Source organism: Carcharhinus amblyrhynchos, chromosome 14 (assembly GCF_965287045.1).
Source record: "Carcharhinus amblyrhynchos chromosome 14, sCarAmb.v2.hapA, whole genome shotgun sequence".
Taxonomy (NCBI): Eukaryota; Metazoa; Chordata; class Chondrichthyes; order Carcharhiniformes; family Carcharhinidae; genus Carcharhinus; species Carcharhinus amblyrhynchos.
The window spans coordinates 80,242,666-80,260,563 of NC_137337.1; the positions used below are offsets into that span (position 1 = coordinate 80,242,666).

Sequence of the window (17,898 nt, forward strand, 5' to 3'; positions counted from 1 at the left end):
GATGGAATGCATCCGAGGGTTCTGAAAGAAACGGCGGAGGTGATAGTGGATGCTTTGGTGGTTATTTTCCAAACGTCGCTGGATTCCGGGGAAGTGCCGGAAGATTGGAAAACGGCTAATGTTACGCCGTTGTTTAAGAAGGGTGCCAGGCAAAAGGCGGGGAATTATAGGCCGGTTAGTTTAACGTCTGTTGTAGGTAAAATGTTAGAATCTGTCATCAAGTAGGAAATAGCGAGGCATCTTGAGGGGAATTGCTTGATAGAGCAGACGCAGCACGGTTTCGTTAAGGGGAAGTCGTGTCTGACAAATTTACTGGAGTTCTATGAGGATGTGCCTAGGGCGGTGGATAGAGGAGAGCCGGTGGATGTGGTCTTTCTTGATTTTCAGAAGGCGTTTGACAAGGTACCTCACAAGAGGTTATTGCAGAAGGTCAGGGGACATGGAGTTGGGGGTAGGGTGTTAGCATGGATAGAGGATTGGCTGTCAAATAGGAGGCAGAGAGTGGGGGTCAATGGGTGCTATTCGGATTGGCGGTTGGTGACTAGTGGAGTGCCCCAGGGGTCGGTGCTGGGGCCTCAGCTTTTTACGATTTATATAGATGATCTGGAGGAGGAAACCGAGTGTATGGTGTCGAAATTTGCTGATGACACCAAGATTGGTGGAACGGCAAATTGCGCGGAGGGTGTGGAGAGTCTACAGAAGGATCTAGATAGGCTGGGCGAATGGGCCAGGAAATGGCAAATGGAATTTAATGTTGGCAAGTGCGAGGTGGTCCACTTTGGTAGGAATAATGGTAGGAAGGACTATTACTTACGTGGCGAAAAACTGCAGCAGGCGACGGTGCAGAAGGACCTCGGGGTCCTTGTGCATGAGTCGCAAAAACCCAGCTTGCAGGTGCAGCAGGTGGTCAGGAAGGCGAATGGGATGCTGGCCTTCATCGCGAGGGGGATTGAATATAAAAGTAGGGAGGTCTTGCTGCGGCTGTATAGGATATTGGTGAGGCCGCAGCTGGAGTACTGTGTGCAGTTTTGGGCGCCGTACTTACGCAAGGATATTTTGGCCTTGGAGGGAGCGCAGAGGAGGTTTACTAGGCTGATGCCGGAGTTGAGGGGGTTGAGCTATGAGGAGAGGCTGAATAAACTAGACTTGTACTCGTTAGAGTTTAGAAGAATGAGGGGAGATCTCATTGAGACATATAAGATGATGAATGGGATGGATAGGATAGAGGTGGAGAGACTCTTCCCGCTCAGAAAGGACAGAAGGACTAGGGGGCACAGCCTCAAGATAAAGGGGGGGCGGTTTAGAACGGAGTTGAGGAAGAACTCCTTCACTCAAAGGGTGGTGAATCTCTGGAATTCTCTGCCCGTTGAAGTGGTGGAGGCTACCTCGCTAAATATTTTTAAGACGCGGGTTGATGGGTTTTTGATAAGAGAGGGGATTAAGGATTATGGGAAGAGGGCGGGAATGTGGAACTGAGCCACGACAGATCAGCCATGATCTTATTGAATGGTGAGGCAGGCTCGAAGGGCTAGATGGCCTACTCCTGCTCCTATTTCTTATGTTCTTATGTTCTTATATGTATCTGGATTTCCCCAGAAGGCATTTGACAAGGTGCCGCACCAAAGACTGCTACGTAAGATAAAGGTGCATAGAGGGTTTGTCAACTAACAGAAAGCAAAGAATGGGGATAAATGGGTGTTTTTCTGGTTGGCAATCAGTGACTAGTGGTGTACCTCAGGGATCAGTGTTGGGACTGCAATTGTTTATGATTTACATAGATGATTTGGAGTTGGGGACCAAGTGTAGTGTGTCAAAATTTGCAGATGACACTAAGATGAGTGGCAGAGCAAAGTGTGCAGAGGACACTGAAATCTGCAAAGGGGTATAGGTAGTCTGAATGAGTGGGTGAGGGTCTGGCAGATGGAGCACAATGTTGGTAAATGTGAGGTCATCCATTTTGGTAGGAATAACAGCTAAATGGACTATTATTTAAATGGTAAAAAATTGCAGCATGCTGCTGAGCAGAGGGATCTGGGTGTCCTTGTGCAGAAATCTCAAGGAGTTGGTTTGTGGGTGCAGCAGGTAATCAAGAAGGTAAATGGAATTTTGTCCTTCATCACTAGAAGGATGGAGTTTAAAAACAGTGAGGTTATGTTGCAACTGTATAAGGTGCTGGTGAGGCCACACCTGGGGTATTGTGTACAGTTTTGGTCTCCTTACTTGAGAAAGGATATACTGGCACTGAAGGGGGTGCAGAGGAGATTCACTAGGTTGATTCCGGAGTTGGCTCATAAGGAGAGACTGAGTAGACTGGGGCTATACTCAGTGGAATTCAGAAGAATGAAGGGAGATCTTATAGAAACATATAAGATGATGAAGGGAATAGATAAGACAGAAGCAGGAAAGTTGTTTCCACTGATTGGTGAAACTAGAACTCGGGGGGCATGGCCTCAAAATAAGGGGGAGCAGATTTAGGACTGAGTTGAGGAGAAACTTCTTCACCCAAAGGGTTGTGAATCTGGAATTCCCTGCCCAGTGAAACAGTTAAGGCTACATCATTGAATATTTTTAAGGCAAGGATAGATAAATTTTTGAACAATAAGAGAATTAAGGTAAGTGGGCGGGTAAGTGGAGCTGAGTCCACGGAAAGATCAGCCGTGATCTTATTGAATAGTGGAGCAGGCTCGAGGGGCCAGATGGCCGACTCCTGCTCCTAGTTCTTATGTTTTTATATTTTTCTCATCCCCATTCTCCTGCCTTTTCCCCATAACCCCTGATTCCCTTATTAATCAACAATGGTTGTGTCCACTTCCAGTCGACTTAAGTGGGCAGATATGAATCATTGTATAAATTTCCCTAATTTGCAACTTGCATTGTGAAACACGCTTACCTTCTCATCACAGCCTGCCTCTGCTTTCAGGCTGAGTGGAGGGACCTGAGTGACCCTCCACTGCTGAGAGGCTGTGCTGCCCTTTGACCACTCCTGAAACACTCCCGAGAGAATCCGATTGAGTGACACGTTTCCAGCTCAGCCTCTCTGATGGTGGGGATCAGAAGCTTACAGTGAAAATTCTGCTCATTTCTCCAGCCACTGCCACTTAATTTGTCAAGGTGAGATCTTTGACTTCTCCCATTCCCCCGTCCAGTGTTCCAACATCATATATTCACACTGTAAGAATTGCAGCCTCTATAAATGATAAAGTCTTGACTGCTATCTCTCCAGAGATAGACACAGAGACCATTAATGAAGAGAAAACTGATATTTTTCGATATGTTAGTCGCATCTACAAACCGCAGGGTAAAGGTTTTATTGTCTGAATTCTAAGTTTCTTTTCTTAAATGGTATATTTGCTAATTCTAGTCATCTATTTCCTAGTTAAAATAACAATACTAATTACCAGGCTAAGCATTTCCTACCTTGCCATGTAATTCTTCTTGCCACAGGTGGCAGAGAGGTTGAGAAGGTTTAACTCAAAACAGATTGAAACTGATCAGGAGAAACTGTAACAAAAGCCACTTGATGAAGATTGATTACAAGCTTGGATCAGGCAAGTTAGCTGGAGAAACATAAGTTAATCTAGATTTACGAAAGGGACATTTGTAATAGTGGAAGAGCTGACGTGACAGCTTCAAGAAGTAGCTCTGATCAGGGATAAGAAGAAATAGACTGAATGGCATGTCTCAACTCTCATCAGTCACAGCCAGACCCCACAGTTCACATATTAAGGGAACACTACTTAAAATAGACTGATTTTAACCAATAGTTTAAATCATAGGAATATCTAGATTATTGATTCCATATACAGCCAATCAGATAGAATAAAGACCAGGAATGGTGAGATCTCAGTGTTTTCTTGGAACCTACATGTAGCATAGGCACCAAATGGGAAGTGAGTGTAGGTTTATCAAATAACGCAAAATAATAACTGAGTGGAATTTTACTGAGAACTTTGGGTGATGTTACCTGATTAACACTCTCAATCATCATTACTATTTAACCACGAGTAGGGGAATATAAAACTAGAGGGAATAGGTTTAAGGTGAGAGGGGAGAGATACAAAAGTATCCAGAGGGGCAGTTTTTTCACACAGAAGGTAGTGAGTGTCTGAAACAAGCTGCCAGAGGTTGTAGAATCATAGAAACCTTACAGTACAGAAAGAGGCCATTTGGCCCATCGAGTCTGCACCAACCACAATCCCACCCAGGCCCTACCCCCAGATCCCCACATATTTTACCCACTAATCCCTCTAACCTACAGGTTAATCTCAGGACACTAAGGGGCAATTTAAGCCTGGCCAATCAACCTAACCCACACACCTTTGGACTGTGGGACGAAACCGGAGCACCTGGAGGAAACCCACGCAGACATGAAGAGAATGTGCAAACTCCACACAGACAGTGATCCCAGCTAGGAATCGAACCCAGGTCCCTGGGGCTGTGAAGCAGCAGTGCTAAACACTGTGCTACCGTGCTGCCCTGGGGGAGGTGGGTACGATTTTGTCTTTTAAAAAGCATTTAGACAATTACATGGTTAAGAGTGGTATAGAGGGATATGGACAGTTAGGAGTAGCTTAATGGTAATGACTGGGTGGCATGGACAAGTTGGGCCAAAGGGCCTTTTTCCATCCTGTAAACCTCTCTGACTCTGATAATGGTTACTTATTGTTGCCATGATGAAGCAAAATGGTCTGTAGCTGATGCAGCCACTGTGTTCACTGAAAAATGAAATTGTTTGTACTTACCAAACCTGTACTTGAAAACAAAATACTGCCCATTAATCCATCTGTTTTGTTAAAAAGAAGCCACCATATTTAACACGCTGAATTTCACAGAGTTAAGCAGCAGGGAGCACAATAAATCCTGAAGCCCAGTGGCCAGAGGTTTGTTGAAATTAAGACAAAATGAATAAACTGGAGTTAAGGCAGGATTGATACTGGGGAGGACTCAGTGTTGGCAGCAGAGAAAACCTTTGAGCATGTGGGGAATTGCCAACATGGTCCAACTGAGGAAAATAAATCAGATTTGGCAAGAATATTAATCTCACAGCTACAGACTAAAGAGAAATTAAAACGTGTGCTTTTGTGAGGCGATTGCATGTTTTGGCTTTGTTCCGAACCAGCTGTGTTTAATGGGATTCTTTTCTCTGCTTCTCTGGCAGGAGGCAGCGGGGATGGTTTGTAATGAAGGTAAGATTATTCTTCTGTGCAAAGACTAACCTGGATTAAGGGGAGGGAAATGGAAGCCAGCAGAAACCCTGGAAACAAGTCAAGAGGACATCTATTTACTGGGGAGATAAATTCAAGTTTAACTCCAAAGAACAGAGAAATTAAATTCTGAGTACATCAAAACACCTGTCGGGGAAAATCTTTTATAAAATTGTTTGGAATAATCTACCAAGCATGGAAATAGAAATAAAGATGATGGGATTAAGTGGGATAATGGCAATCTTAGTCAGATCATTGCTTGTTGTATATCATGCAAACTCATGAATGGGCCTAAGGCCAGTCCTGAAACATGCCCAGTCTACCTCAGATTACTCTGGAAGCGCAAGGTTTCTCAAAAGGTTAAGCATCAGGTGAAGCTAGCTGTTTCACACTCTTAATGTGCAATCGCAACACAAGTGATATTTGCCACGAACAGAATGCTGTCGTCAGTCAAAAAGATGTTTTGCCCATCACACAAACAAGCAATGCGGTAAATGAATTCCATTGCTAGAGTGACGCTGGATATGTAGGCCACACATCCCAAAGACTGGTGGATCATATCAAACAACATAACCCTTCCACTGTTCGCAGTGGGCAAGGTACAAACTGGACTCAACCCAGCCCATGCTTGCAAAACTTAAAACATAGTGTCCAACATTGGATATGATTCCGAGATTGGACATCTCTGAATAATCCTCAGTGTGCTAAGATTTATACTGGAAGCTGACTTATTAATGCACAGAGCCTGTCCTTTGCAGACAGACAGAACATGCACACAAAATAAGTGACAGTTATTCATTGGTTTATTCTTCAGGACAATGTCTTGACCAGAGTCAAGCTGCGTGATTTAAATTTCAAACAATGCTTGGCAGTTAACTGTCAGTCACTATCAACTGGTGCGTTATCCATTGCAATGTCTCTACCAATCAGAGGCCACTTATTAATAAATCAGCAGTCTCTTCTCATACAGTATAAGTTGTCAATCCATTCACATTTAGGGTTCTTGTGAATTGTCCTGATGAGTATATGAAGAAAAGCTTTGACACAAATGCCTGTTTTTTTAACAATACCGGTAAGTCACTGGTAGAAATTACAGCTTTTGAACACGGCGATGGGCCGTACTTATGGAGGTTCTTCAGTCCTTGGTTGTATGTTTATGAACACTTTTTTCCCAAATAGTCTCCGATTATCCAGTGACTCTCAGAGAGCAGGACCTCTGCTCCTTGGTCACCTCAATCAGGAGAAGACCCAGTGGTGGCCACCTACCCCCTGGAACTGACAGGTTTTCCTCTCTGGTTCTCTGACTGGTGGGTGAGAGAATCCCTCCCCTCATTTCTAAAATAACTCATTTAAATCTGGTTTAAATCTAATTTAAAGCTAAATGTATTCCACAACACTCTGCAAGAATAAAACTATTTTTCAAAGCCAGACCTGTTTTTCAGTCATCACATTTAACAGATGATCATTTAAAATAAATAGTTATGGATGATTGAATGAGGAGTGAAGTTCCTACGGTAATAAGAGAGTGAGAAGGGCAAATCCTCAATCAGTTGAATTTACTGCTTGCCTGCCCTTGGGGCGGGGCGGGGGGTGGTGGGGGTGGGGGTGGGGGTGGGGGTGGGGGTGGGGGCGGATGGGACTATGTATCCATAATGCTGCATATGGTGGAGTGAGAGACTTATCTCAGCTTCTGAGTTCTACCCCTACCCCTCCCACCCCTTCAGCTGTCTAACTCTTGAAGCTTTGGACAGTTTCAGAAGAATTATGATCACAAAGAACTTTTGGTTATTTGGGCCTGTACTCATTGAAGTTTAGAAGGATGAAGTGGGACCTTATTGAAACTTACAGGATACTGCGAGGCCCTGAATGGAGTGGATGTGGAGAGGATGTTTCCACTGGTAGGAAAAATGAGAACCCGAAGGCACAACCTCAGGCTAAAGGGACGCTCCTTTAAAACAGAGATGAGGAGGAATTTCTTCAGCCAGAGAGTGGGGAATGAGTGGAACTCTTTGCCGCAGAAGGCTATGGAGGCCGGGTCATTGTGTGTCTTTAAGATAGTGATGGATAGGTTCTTGATTAATAAGAGGATCAGGGGTTATGGGAGAATGGGGATGAGAAATATATCAGCCATGATTGAATGGCAGAGCAGACTCGATGGGCCGAGTGGTCTAATTCTGCTCCTATGTCTTGTGGTTTTATTCCTCAGAAACCCCTGCAAAATCCAGGCCACTAAATTCAAATAGAGATGGGGATAATGAGACAGCACCAAATTACTGCAAGTGTTTCAGGAAAGAGAGGTGAATAAACTGAGTGATTACTGGCCAGTCAGCTTCATGATGATGGTGGGAAAATGTTTAGAGAAAATATTTCCCAACAATATTCATATTGCATTTACAAAAATCTGGATTTGAGGTCAGCATGGGTTTGTTAAAGGCAAATTATGTTGGATTAACATGACTAGATATTTGATGAATCAAGAGATAATAAGGGTAGTGCTATTATCATGGAGATTGATTTTCAAAAGGCATTTAACAAATTAATATATAATAGATTTGTTAGTGAGTTAAAGCTGTTGAATGAAAGTGACAGACACAGCTTGGAGCAATGATGACTACTGCAAGGCTGAAAGAAAGCATCCAATTATGTCCCAAAAACAGAAAAAGCTGGAAAATCTCAGCAGGTCTGACAACACCTGTGAAAGGAGAAAAGAGCCGACATTTCAAGTCTAGACGACCCTTCATCAGAGCTGCAGATTGCAAAGTCTGCAGTATTTTGTTTTTATACAGTCATGTTCCCCCAGAGTGAGTAGGGTCATTGAGGTTTACAGCATGGAAACAGGCCCTTTGGCCCAACTTGTCCATGCTGCCCTTTCTTTTAAACCCCTAAACTAATCCCAATTGCCTGCATTTGGGCCATATCCCTCTATACCCATCGTACCCATGTAACTGTCTAAATGTTTTTTAAAAGATAAAATTGTACCTGCCTCTACCACTACCTCTAGCAGCTTGTTCCAGACATTCACCACCCTCCCTCTGGACACTTTCATATCTCTCCCCTCTCACCTTAAACCTATACCCTGTAGTTTTAGACCCCCCTACCTTTGGGAAAAGATATTGACTATCTACCTTGTCCAAGCCCCTCATTATTTTGTAGACCTCTGTAAGGTCACTCCTCAGCCTCCTATGATCCAGAGAAAAAAGTCCCAGTCTGTTCAGCCTCTCCTAATAACTCAAACCATCAAGTCCCGGTAGCGTCCTAGTAAATCTTTTCTGCACTCTTTCTAGTTTAATAATATCCTTTCTATAATAGGGTGACCAGAACCGTACACAGTATTCCAAGTGTGGCCTTACCAATGTCTTGTACAACTTCAACAAGACATCCCAACTCCAGTATTCAGTGCTCTGACCAATGAAACCAGGCATGCTGAATGCCTTCTTCATCACTCTTTCCAGCTGTGACTCCACTCTTTTAATAGGTTCACTGCTCTGATATGTATATTAGTGACTGGGATGTGGGTACATGAGCCATCATTTCAAAGTTTGCAGGTTTAAGTAAAAGTTGGAAATGTTGCAAACAATGTGAAGCAAAGGAACAAGGGTAAAGAGAACTTAGACAGATTGGAGAGTTGGACAGACATATGGCAGACGAAATTTGATGCAAAGATGCGTGAGCAGATATGCTTTTGCGAGGAAGAGTGAGGAGAGGTACTAACTCGGTGGATCCATTTTAAAATGGGTCCAGGAAGAGAAAGACCTGGAGGTGTACGAACACACATTTCATGAAGATGGCAGGATATGCTGAAAAAAATGGGCTTCTTGGCTTTATTACCCCTGGCCCACAAACAATGCTGCAAAGACATTTCCCAAAGTTATTCTCAGCTTCCTTCAGCTATTGCATTTGTATTCCACTGTAAATCCTGCAAAGCATGAACTTAGCTTCATGAACAGATCTAAACAACTGTGGCTATTCACTCCTTATCATACTTTCTTACAACTAGAAAATAAATGTGTTTGAGTTTCAGCTTTTAAAAATGTTAATGTCTATTCTAACATTATGCTTGTTAAAATTCACCCCTACATTTTTCTCATTTGATTTTGATGTTCTTGAATTGCAGATGATAAATTTGCTTCTTTGATGCCAAGTTGTCTGTTTGTGAATGCTGCTCCATCACTATTACTACTGATGTCTTGAATGAATTAGGGTATCGTGGCGAGATCATTGCTGGAATAATTGAGAAGCTTGGATTATGAAAGTGAGTTAAGGTGAACAAATCAAACAGGGCAGTTAGATATGTAGACCACCATGCTTTACAATTGGAGAGGTGTCTAGGAACTTATACCTAAATGTCAGAGAGTTCAAAAGCTTGACTCTGACATTAATTTTCAACTTGTGGCCGAAGATATTTGAAGCCACTTGGACATGACGTTTCCTGAATAGACACAGCTTGACAACATTTTAATTTATTCAAACTGTTTAAACAGAGGTCACATGGTATCAAGCAATTTTTAGTTAAAATGCTAAAGAAAGTAACAGAATTTAACCTGACCAATCCTGTAAGAGACACCATCGCTAAGGCATTGAGGTTTACCAGAGCAGCTGACATTCTTACACAAAACAAATCTTCAAACACTGTACATCTTGAGTATTATTCTCATTACAGTTTGTTGCTGATAAGCTGTACATTTTGGACATGGTTATGCCAAAAGTTACATGAATATTTTTAAAATCCTCTGTTCTTTAGCTGAAAGTTGTTCACAGAACCAGCTGACATGGTACACTCTTCCAAGAGTTGATACAGTTGAATACTGAAAGAGGTCCAAACACTTTATAAAGCAAAATTTACAAATTAGTCGTCACCCCTGACCTGGGTTGCATTATAGATAGATGGAAATACTCACCAGCAAAGGCACACTGGAAAACCGTTTATGGAATGATAAAAAATACAATCTGTTAACTTGCAGGTTATAGACTTAGTGCTTGTCATTAGCACAGAGTGTACAAGAACATAGTCGCCTACACACAAAAATAAACGCACAATGCTGCTTAAAATGCAATAAGTGAACTTGTCAAAGTTGAAAGAATCTCCAGGGTATGTTATAGATTCAGTATTGGGACATGACAACTGGGGCTGAAACTGTTTCAGAATGGCAGTTACTTTGCAAGTTTGCAGTCATCAGTAGAAATTAGCAAGCATTGCTTCCTAGCTGTTGTTGGGCTGAAGTTGCCGGTATTTGTTGTAGGTTCCTTCCACTTGCTGGTATGCTTCTTACAATACTCAAATCCTATTCCCTTTCACAGAATGCTAACACGTTCACCCAAAGCTTTCATTTCTGTGTCCTCCATCTCAGCATTCACACTGCAGGTATTTTGATGGTTGACTAGATGTGTTGGATACTCCAAGCCATGCTGAGCAGCAAACTCCTGCCAGCGGGAATCATCGCTCTCGTGAGTGATATAGCGTTCTCCAAACTTGCACTCGAGCTCTCGTAGATCCAGCCATGTTTGGTAGTCCTTCAAAGCAAAGAAAGAAACAATCCAGCTGTATGGCCAACATCTGGCGGTTTACAGATTTTACAAACTATTGATGACAGTGTTCGCAGTTATATCATTCTTGTTAATGCAACCACCTTCTGGGATTTTTGGACTTAGGTTCCACAGAAGGTTTTTGGAAAAAGTATATCTTTTTTAAAAGGACAGTCACACAATTTAAAGAAAACCCAAAATAAAAGATGGTTCAAAAGCTAACTGAGTTTGGCAACTGATGCTGTTTTCCCAAGATGAAAAGAATAAGCAATTTGTTAACCTGTCTCAGTAATTGATAAACAAAGCACATCTATTGTGTAGGCAAGTCTTGGGCCCCGTGTTTAAAAAGCGTCCCTGACAGAGCGCAACCTCCCCGATTGTGAACAGTGTGATGTTAGTGTACCTTTAAGAAATGTATTTTTTAAATCATATTCTCTGTAGCTAAAAGCAGTTTTGGTTTCATTGATGCAGGGCCGTCTGTTAGATGTCTTGTTATTGCTCTTTCAGTGGTTTTAATGGGGTTATTTATTTTTACTCTGGGGTATTTTATGACCCTGCATTGTTGGGAGAAAGGGCATGTGTTCCGGACAGTTCTTTTTTTTTCTAGTGAATTTAAGTTTTTATTTTCTGTTTCGGCTGGCAGCAGTCTTGGTTTAGAAGGGGCATCAAGCTGGAAAGAAATATTTCTCTCTCTCCCTGGTTTTGGAATTTCTGCTGATTAACTGAAAGCAAGACTTCTTGCCTCCCTGGATTAGAAAATCTACTATTGGTGGCTTGACTAGGGTCTCTCGCTGGTGCCTGAGAAGCTGTTCTGACTCCAAGCCTGTTTGTGTGTGCCTCAAGAGAACTGCAGCATTCATATAAAGGACTCAGTCCCAGTAACACGAGTATTAGTCTTTGTTGTATCAAACCTATGGAAGGATTTTTTATATATGGGAAGTTTTTGTCTGATTGGAAAATTTTACATATATTTGTAAAAGTTATACATTATAGAATCATAGAATAGAATCCCTACAATGCAAAAGGAGGCCATTTGACCCTTCGAGTCTGCACTGACTACAATCCCATCCATGCCCTATCCCCATAACCTCATGCATTTACACTAACTCGTCCCCCTGACACTAAGGGGCAATTTTATCATGGCCAATCCACCTAATCCGCACATCTTCCGACCGTGGTAGGAAATTGGAATACATGGAGGAAACTCACGCAGACATGGGGAGAATGTGCAAACTCCATGCAGACGGTGACCCAATCCGGGAATCGAACCCAGGTCCCTGGAACTGTGTGGCAGCAGTGCTAACCAGCGTACCATCATGCCGCCCCATTATCATGGTTGTTTTGAGTTTGTTTGTTATTGATAAAAGTTATTGTTAATTTTCTTGCTATGCATGTTAACTATATTCATAAATAAACTTTGGTTGATAAAAGTTCCCTTGTGGGTCATTCGAATCATATGTGAAGTGAGACATCTCACACTTAAATTAGCCAAATTCAAAGTGCAAAACTTATGGTCCAGGTGGCCTTCATAAAACACTCTGGAGTTTCTGACCTGAATTCGAACAACAGATGGGTTTAACAAAGTTCACGTTGGCCAGTTTCTAAACAGACAGGTAGTGGGCTTTTGCCCAGGCTCAGGTGGTTTGAGTGTAGCAGGGTGGATAGAAATGATTTTGCTTCAGTCAAATATGATAAGCATCAATGTGAGAAGCAGCACAAGTTCATTATTCTGGATCATTATCAATAGACAAGTTGTTCTGATTTAATTGAATCCAATCACAACCATGGACTGGCTGCTCAGTTGCTGCCAAATGATTCATTCCAGCCTCCTCTCGCTGACTGAATGATGTCAAGGGTTTAATATCCTTGCCATTGCCAACGGGTGGGATTTTCTGCCCCATCCCCTGCTGGTGGGATGACCTGGACCCACCAAAGACCATGGGGATTTGAATTAATTGCCTGGGGAAAGGTGGCCATGTTGGGGCCAGAGGTCAAGGGGCAGGGGCGGGTGTTGGCCCTTCACAAATTGTCTTTGATATTGAAATCATGGGACATAGAATCAGATACATGACTGATCCTCTTCCATCTACTGTGGCCAAGACAAATCTCAGCCCCCTGTCAGTCCACTCACAATATCAAAGATGTAGGAACAAGTCAGCAATGCCACTAAACCCAAAAGATTATTGACAGCAATTACAAGCTTGTAACCATCACATTACAATTGACTAATGTAAACAGTATTAAAAAACTGGTTACAGCTCAAATACTCAGAGCAATGATATCAGCCAGGACAGTAGTAATCTTGATAAGATACAAGATTCGACTGACCTACAATATACACAGCTGGAAATCGATGTGCGTACTCTTATTCCATTATAAGGAGTGTTAATAACGTCCAAACCAATTTCAAGGTATAAAATGAGCAGTGACTACGGCCAAACAAAATGCAGTTCCATCTGAAAGGTCTAGATCCAGGAATAGCTTGAAGGCGTGAACAGAAATGGATTGCATGCAATTTAATTATAAAAGGAAACATTGACAAACAGTTCCATTCTTGAATGCTTGTACTAAGTTGGGAGAGACAGTTCTTTAGTTGATAATGCAAAATTATCTTTCAAGATTGGCTTAAGAAATGACAGATAGTGTAGCAAATAATTGTAGGAAAACAACTATCTGACCTGCAACCAAGGGTGACTGAGAGACTTGTCCACACTAAAACGCTTCCTCATTTTTACTTGCAACAGATTATTGATGACATCAATAGCTGGAATATAAAAAAAAACAATTAGTTTGCACTTTCTAAACACGGAAGGAGAGCTCAGACTATAAACTATGTCAATGAATAAAGCCAGTGCATGAAAACAAAATAAAGCTTATCTAAAGGGTCAAGTGTTGGCTCTGTGAACTTGACCCTGGGGCTACAGATTTCAAAAGCTGTCCATCATCATCATTCAGCTGAATGAACAATCACAAAACAAATACACATTTGAGATGAATTCTAAAGACCATTTACAAATGCTCTGGCAGACACAACTAATTCCATTTACCAGTGTGATTGCTACTTATTGCAGGACTTTGTTCTCATGTTACATTGAGGTATTATGAAGCAAGAATCAGAAAGTTAAACAGTAACCTGACAGAACTGAAAAATGTTTGCAATATATAAGGTTGGGCCAAATTTTCTGAGGAGTGACAATCACTGGTGAATTGAAATTCTGTTCCTTTCTTTTACCCAATGCCGGAGTTCCACATTTCTGGCTCAGAGTTCCAAATTGGGACTCATTGGGAATGTGGAGCATACCTTTCCCGCGAAGCCATTCCCAAAGGGCAGGACGGTCAAGGAAGCCCAGCCTTGCCTCCCTTCTGATAATACCTTTTGCCTGATTTTGGTCAGAGTTCATTCATTAACACAGTGGGAAGCTTTGGGACATTTAAACAGGTTTTCAGTGAGTGAGGTAAGTGGGTAAGTGGAAAGAATGCCATCTGGATAGAGTGGCAGGGTGGGGAGGGTGGCAGGGTGGGGAAGGTGGCAGGGTGGGGAGGGTGGCAGGGTGGGGAAGGTGGCAGGGTGGGGAGGGTGGCAGTGTGGGGAGGGTGGCAGGGTGGGGAAGGTGGCAGGATGGGGAGGGTGGCAGGGTGGGGAAGGTGGCAGGGTGGGGAGGGTGGGGAAGGTGGCAGGGTGGGGAGGATGGCAGGGTGGGGAGGGTGGCAGGGTGGGGAGGCTGGGCCTGCTCAGGTCAGGATGGAGTCAGAGGCTCAGGGGGTAAGTTGAGGGTCAAGGGTGAGTTGGAAGGCTGGAAGGGAGTCAGGTGGCCAACATGGAGTCAGAAAGTTGGGGTGAGTTTGAGGGTTGGGGTAGGTTTGAGGATCAGTGGTAATTTGATTTGATTTGATTTATTATTGTTACATGTATTAACATACAGTGAAAAGTGTTGTTACTTGCACACCATACAGACAAAGCATACTGTTCATTGAGAAGGAAATGAGAGAGTGCAGAATATAGTGTTACAGTCATAGCTAGGGTGTAGGGAAAGATCAAGTTAATGCAAGGTAGGTCCACGTAAAAGTATGATGGCAGCAGGAAAGAAGCTGTTCTTGAGTCGGTCGGTACGTAACCTCAAACTTTTGTATCTTTTTCTCCCTTTCTAGGTTGGAGCAGCAGCTGAATGCACTTAGGAGAATGAAGGTGGCAGAAAATGTCATAGATAGGAGCTTTAGAGACATGGTCACACCCAAGGTGCAGGTTGATAGATGAGTGACAGCCAGAAGGAGCAGGCAGTCCACTGTGGTCATCCCCCTAATAAGTATACCATTTTGGATATTACTGGGGGGGTAGTGGGCTATCAGGGGATAACAGCAGCCGCAGCCAGAGCAGTGGCACCAAGGCTGGCTCTGTTGTTAAGCAGGGAGGGACAAAGAGCACAAGAGCAATATTTATAGGGGACTTTATAGTTAGAGGTGCAAGTAGGACTTCTATGGACGTGAAAGAGACTCCAGGATGGTACGTTGCCTCCCTGGTGCCAGGATCCAGGATGTCTCTGAACAGACAGAAAGCATTCTGAAAGGGGAAGGTGAACAGCCAGAGGTTGTGGTACATATTGGTACTAAAGGCATAGGTAGGAAGAGTGAGGAGGTCCTGCAGCAGCAGTTTAGGAAGTTAGGGAGAAAGTTAAAAAGCAGGATCTCTAGGGTTGTAATCTCAGGATTACTCCCTGTGCCATGTGCCAGTGAGGCTAGGAATAGGCAGATAGAGCAGCTCAACACGAGGCTAAACAGCTGGTGTAGGAGGGAGGATATCTGGACCATTGGGATCCCTTCTGGGGAAGGGAGGATCTGTACAAGAAGGAGGGGCATAAATATTCTGGCCTGGAGGTTTGCTAGTGTCACACAGGAGGATTTAAACTAGTTTGGCTGGTGGGTGGAGTGAATCAATTGAAGGGGAACGAGAGAGCACGGCCAGTAAGACTCAGAGAAACAGCAGGCAGGGTGGGATTGCAGATCAGAGAGGGTCTGGTGGACTGAAGTGCATTTGTTTCAATGTGAGAAGTGTAACAGGTAAGGCAGATAAACTTAGAGCTTGGATTAGTACTTGGAACTATGATGTTGTTGCCATTACAGAGACTTGGTTAAGGGAAGGACAGGATTGACAGCTTAACATTCCAGGATACAGGTGTTTCAGGCGGGACAGAGGGGGATGTAAAAGGGCTGGGGGAGTTACACTACTGGGTTAAGGAGAATATCACAGCTGTACTCCGGGAGGACACCTCGGAGGGTTCATACAGCGAGGCAATATGGATAGAGCTCAGGAATAGGAAAGGTGTAGTCACAATGTTGGGGGTTTACTATAGGCCACCCAACTGCCAGTGGGAGATTGAGGAACAGATATTTAGGCAGGTTTTGGCAAAGTGTAAAAGTAACAGGATTGTGGTGGGAGATTTTAATTTCCCCGATATTGACTGGGACTCACTCAGTGCTAGAGGCGTGGATGGGGCACAGTTTGTAAGGAGCATCCAGGAAGACTTCCTGAAACAGCATGTAGATAGTCCAACTAGGGAAAGGGTCCATACTGGACCTGGTATTGGGGAATGAGCCCAGCCAGGTGGTCGATGTTTCAGTAGGGGAGCAGCTCGGGAACAGTGACCACAATTCAGTAAGCTTTAAGGTACTGATGGATAAAGATAAGTGTATTCCTCAAGTGAAGGAGCGAAATTGGGGGAAGGCTAATTACAACAATATTAGGCAGGAACTGAAGAATGTAAATTGGGGGCAGATGTTTGAGGGCAAAGCAACATCTGGCATGTGGGAGGCTTCCAAGTGTAAATTGATAGGGATTCAGGACCTGCACATTCCTGTCAGGATGAAGGATAAATATGGCAAGTTTTGGGAACCTTGGATAACGAGAGATATTGTGAGTTTCGTCAAAGAGAAAAAGGAAGCATTTGTCAAGGCTAGGAGACTGGGAACACACGAAGCAAGTGGGGAATACAAGGAAAGTAGAAAGAAACTTAAGCAAGGAGTAAGAAGAGCTAAAAGGGGTCATGAAAAAGCATTGGCCAGCAGGATTAAGGAAAATCCCAAGGCTTTTCACACATATATAAAGAGTAAGAAAGTAGCCAAGGAGAGGGTTGGCCCACTCAAGGACAAGGGAGGGAATCTATGTGTGGAGTCTGAGGAATTGAGTGAGGTATTAAATGAGTATTTTGCGTCAGTATTCACCAGAGAGAAGGATTTGGTGGATGATGAGTTTGGGAAAGGGTGTGTAGGTAGTTTGAGTCATGTTGAGATCAAAAAGAAGGAGATTTGGGGTTCTTGAGAGAAACATTAGGGTAGACAAGTCTCCAGGGCCTGATGGGATATACCCCAGAATACTGAGAGAGGCAAGGAAGGAAATTGCCAGGGCCTTGAGAGAAATCTTTGTATCCTCACTGGCTACAGGGGAGGTCACATAGTAAGAAGTGGCACAACACCAGGTTAAAGTCCAACCAGTTTATTTGATAGTAAACCCACAAGCTTTCAGAAACAGTGTTCCTTTGTCAGGTGTGTGGAAGGTACCATAAGAACTTCCTTCTTAAGTTCCTTCCTACAATCTGCCTTTAACAAAGCTATGTACATATCTCTTTAACCTATGCTAATGCTATCTTCACTCACATTGTCTGCATCTTTAAGACGTGAATAGCAGGTTAGCTGTAAAGACTTGCATTCTAATCAGTATTCTGTAAACTGTGTGTGACTTTCTACGCCCTTTTCTGATCAGAACCTTCCACACACCTAACGAAGGAACACCGTTTCTGAAAGCTTGTGGGATTACTATCAAATAAACTGGTTGGACTCTAACCTGCTGTCGTGAGACTTCTTACTGTGTTTACCCCAGTCCAACACCAGCATCTGCACATCATGACTACCATCTGTCAAAGAAGACAGAGGGTAACAGCGGAAGGGTGCTTTTCTGAATGGAGGTTTGTGACAAGTGGTGTTCCTCAGGGATCAGTGCTGGGACCATTGCTGTTTGTAATATGTATAAAGTATTTGGAGGGAAATGTAACTAGTTTGATTACTAAGTTTGCAGAAGACACAAAGGTTGGTGGATTTGTGGATAGCGATGAGGACATCAGAGGATACAGCAGGATATAGATCAGTTGGAGACTTGGGGAGAGAAATGGCAGATGGAGTT

At 43.2% G+C, this 17,898-nt stretch overlaps 1 protein-coding gene across 1 annotated transcript in view; it reads right to left on the bottom strand.

Annotated features, from left to right (window-relative positions):
• Window positions 1-9,693: 9,693 nt before the first annotated feature.
• Window positions 9,694-17,898, bottom strand: part of prkd1 (protein kinase D1) — a 241,337-nt gene continuing 233,132 nt past the window's right edge. Inside the window, exons 17-18 of the mRNA XM_080202084.1 lie at window positions 13,406-13,491; window positions 9,694-10,715 (exon numbers count right to left, since the gene is read on the bottom strand). Of these exons, the coding sequence (XP_080058210.1) occupies window positions 10,497-10,715; window positions 13,406-13,491 (305 nt within the window). The 3' untranslated portion in view covers window positions 9,694-10,496. The remainder of the gene's footprint in view (window positions 10,716-13,405; window positions 13,492-17,898) is intronic.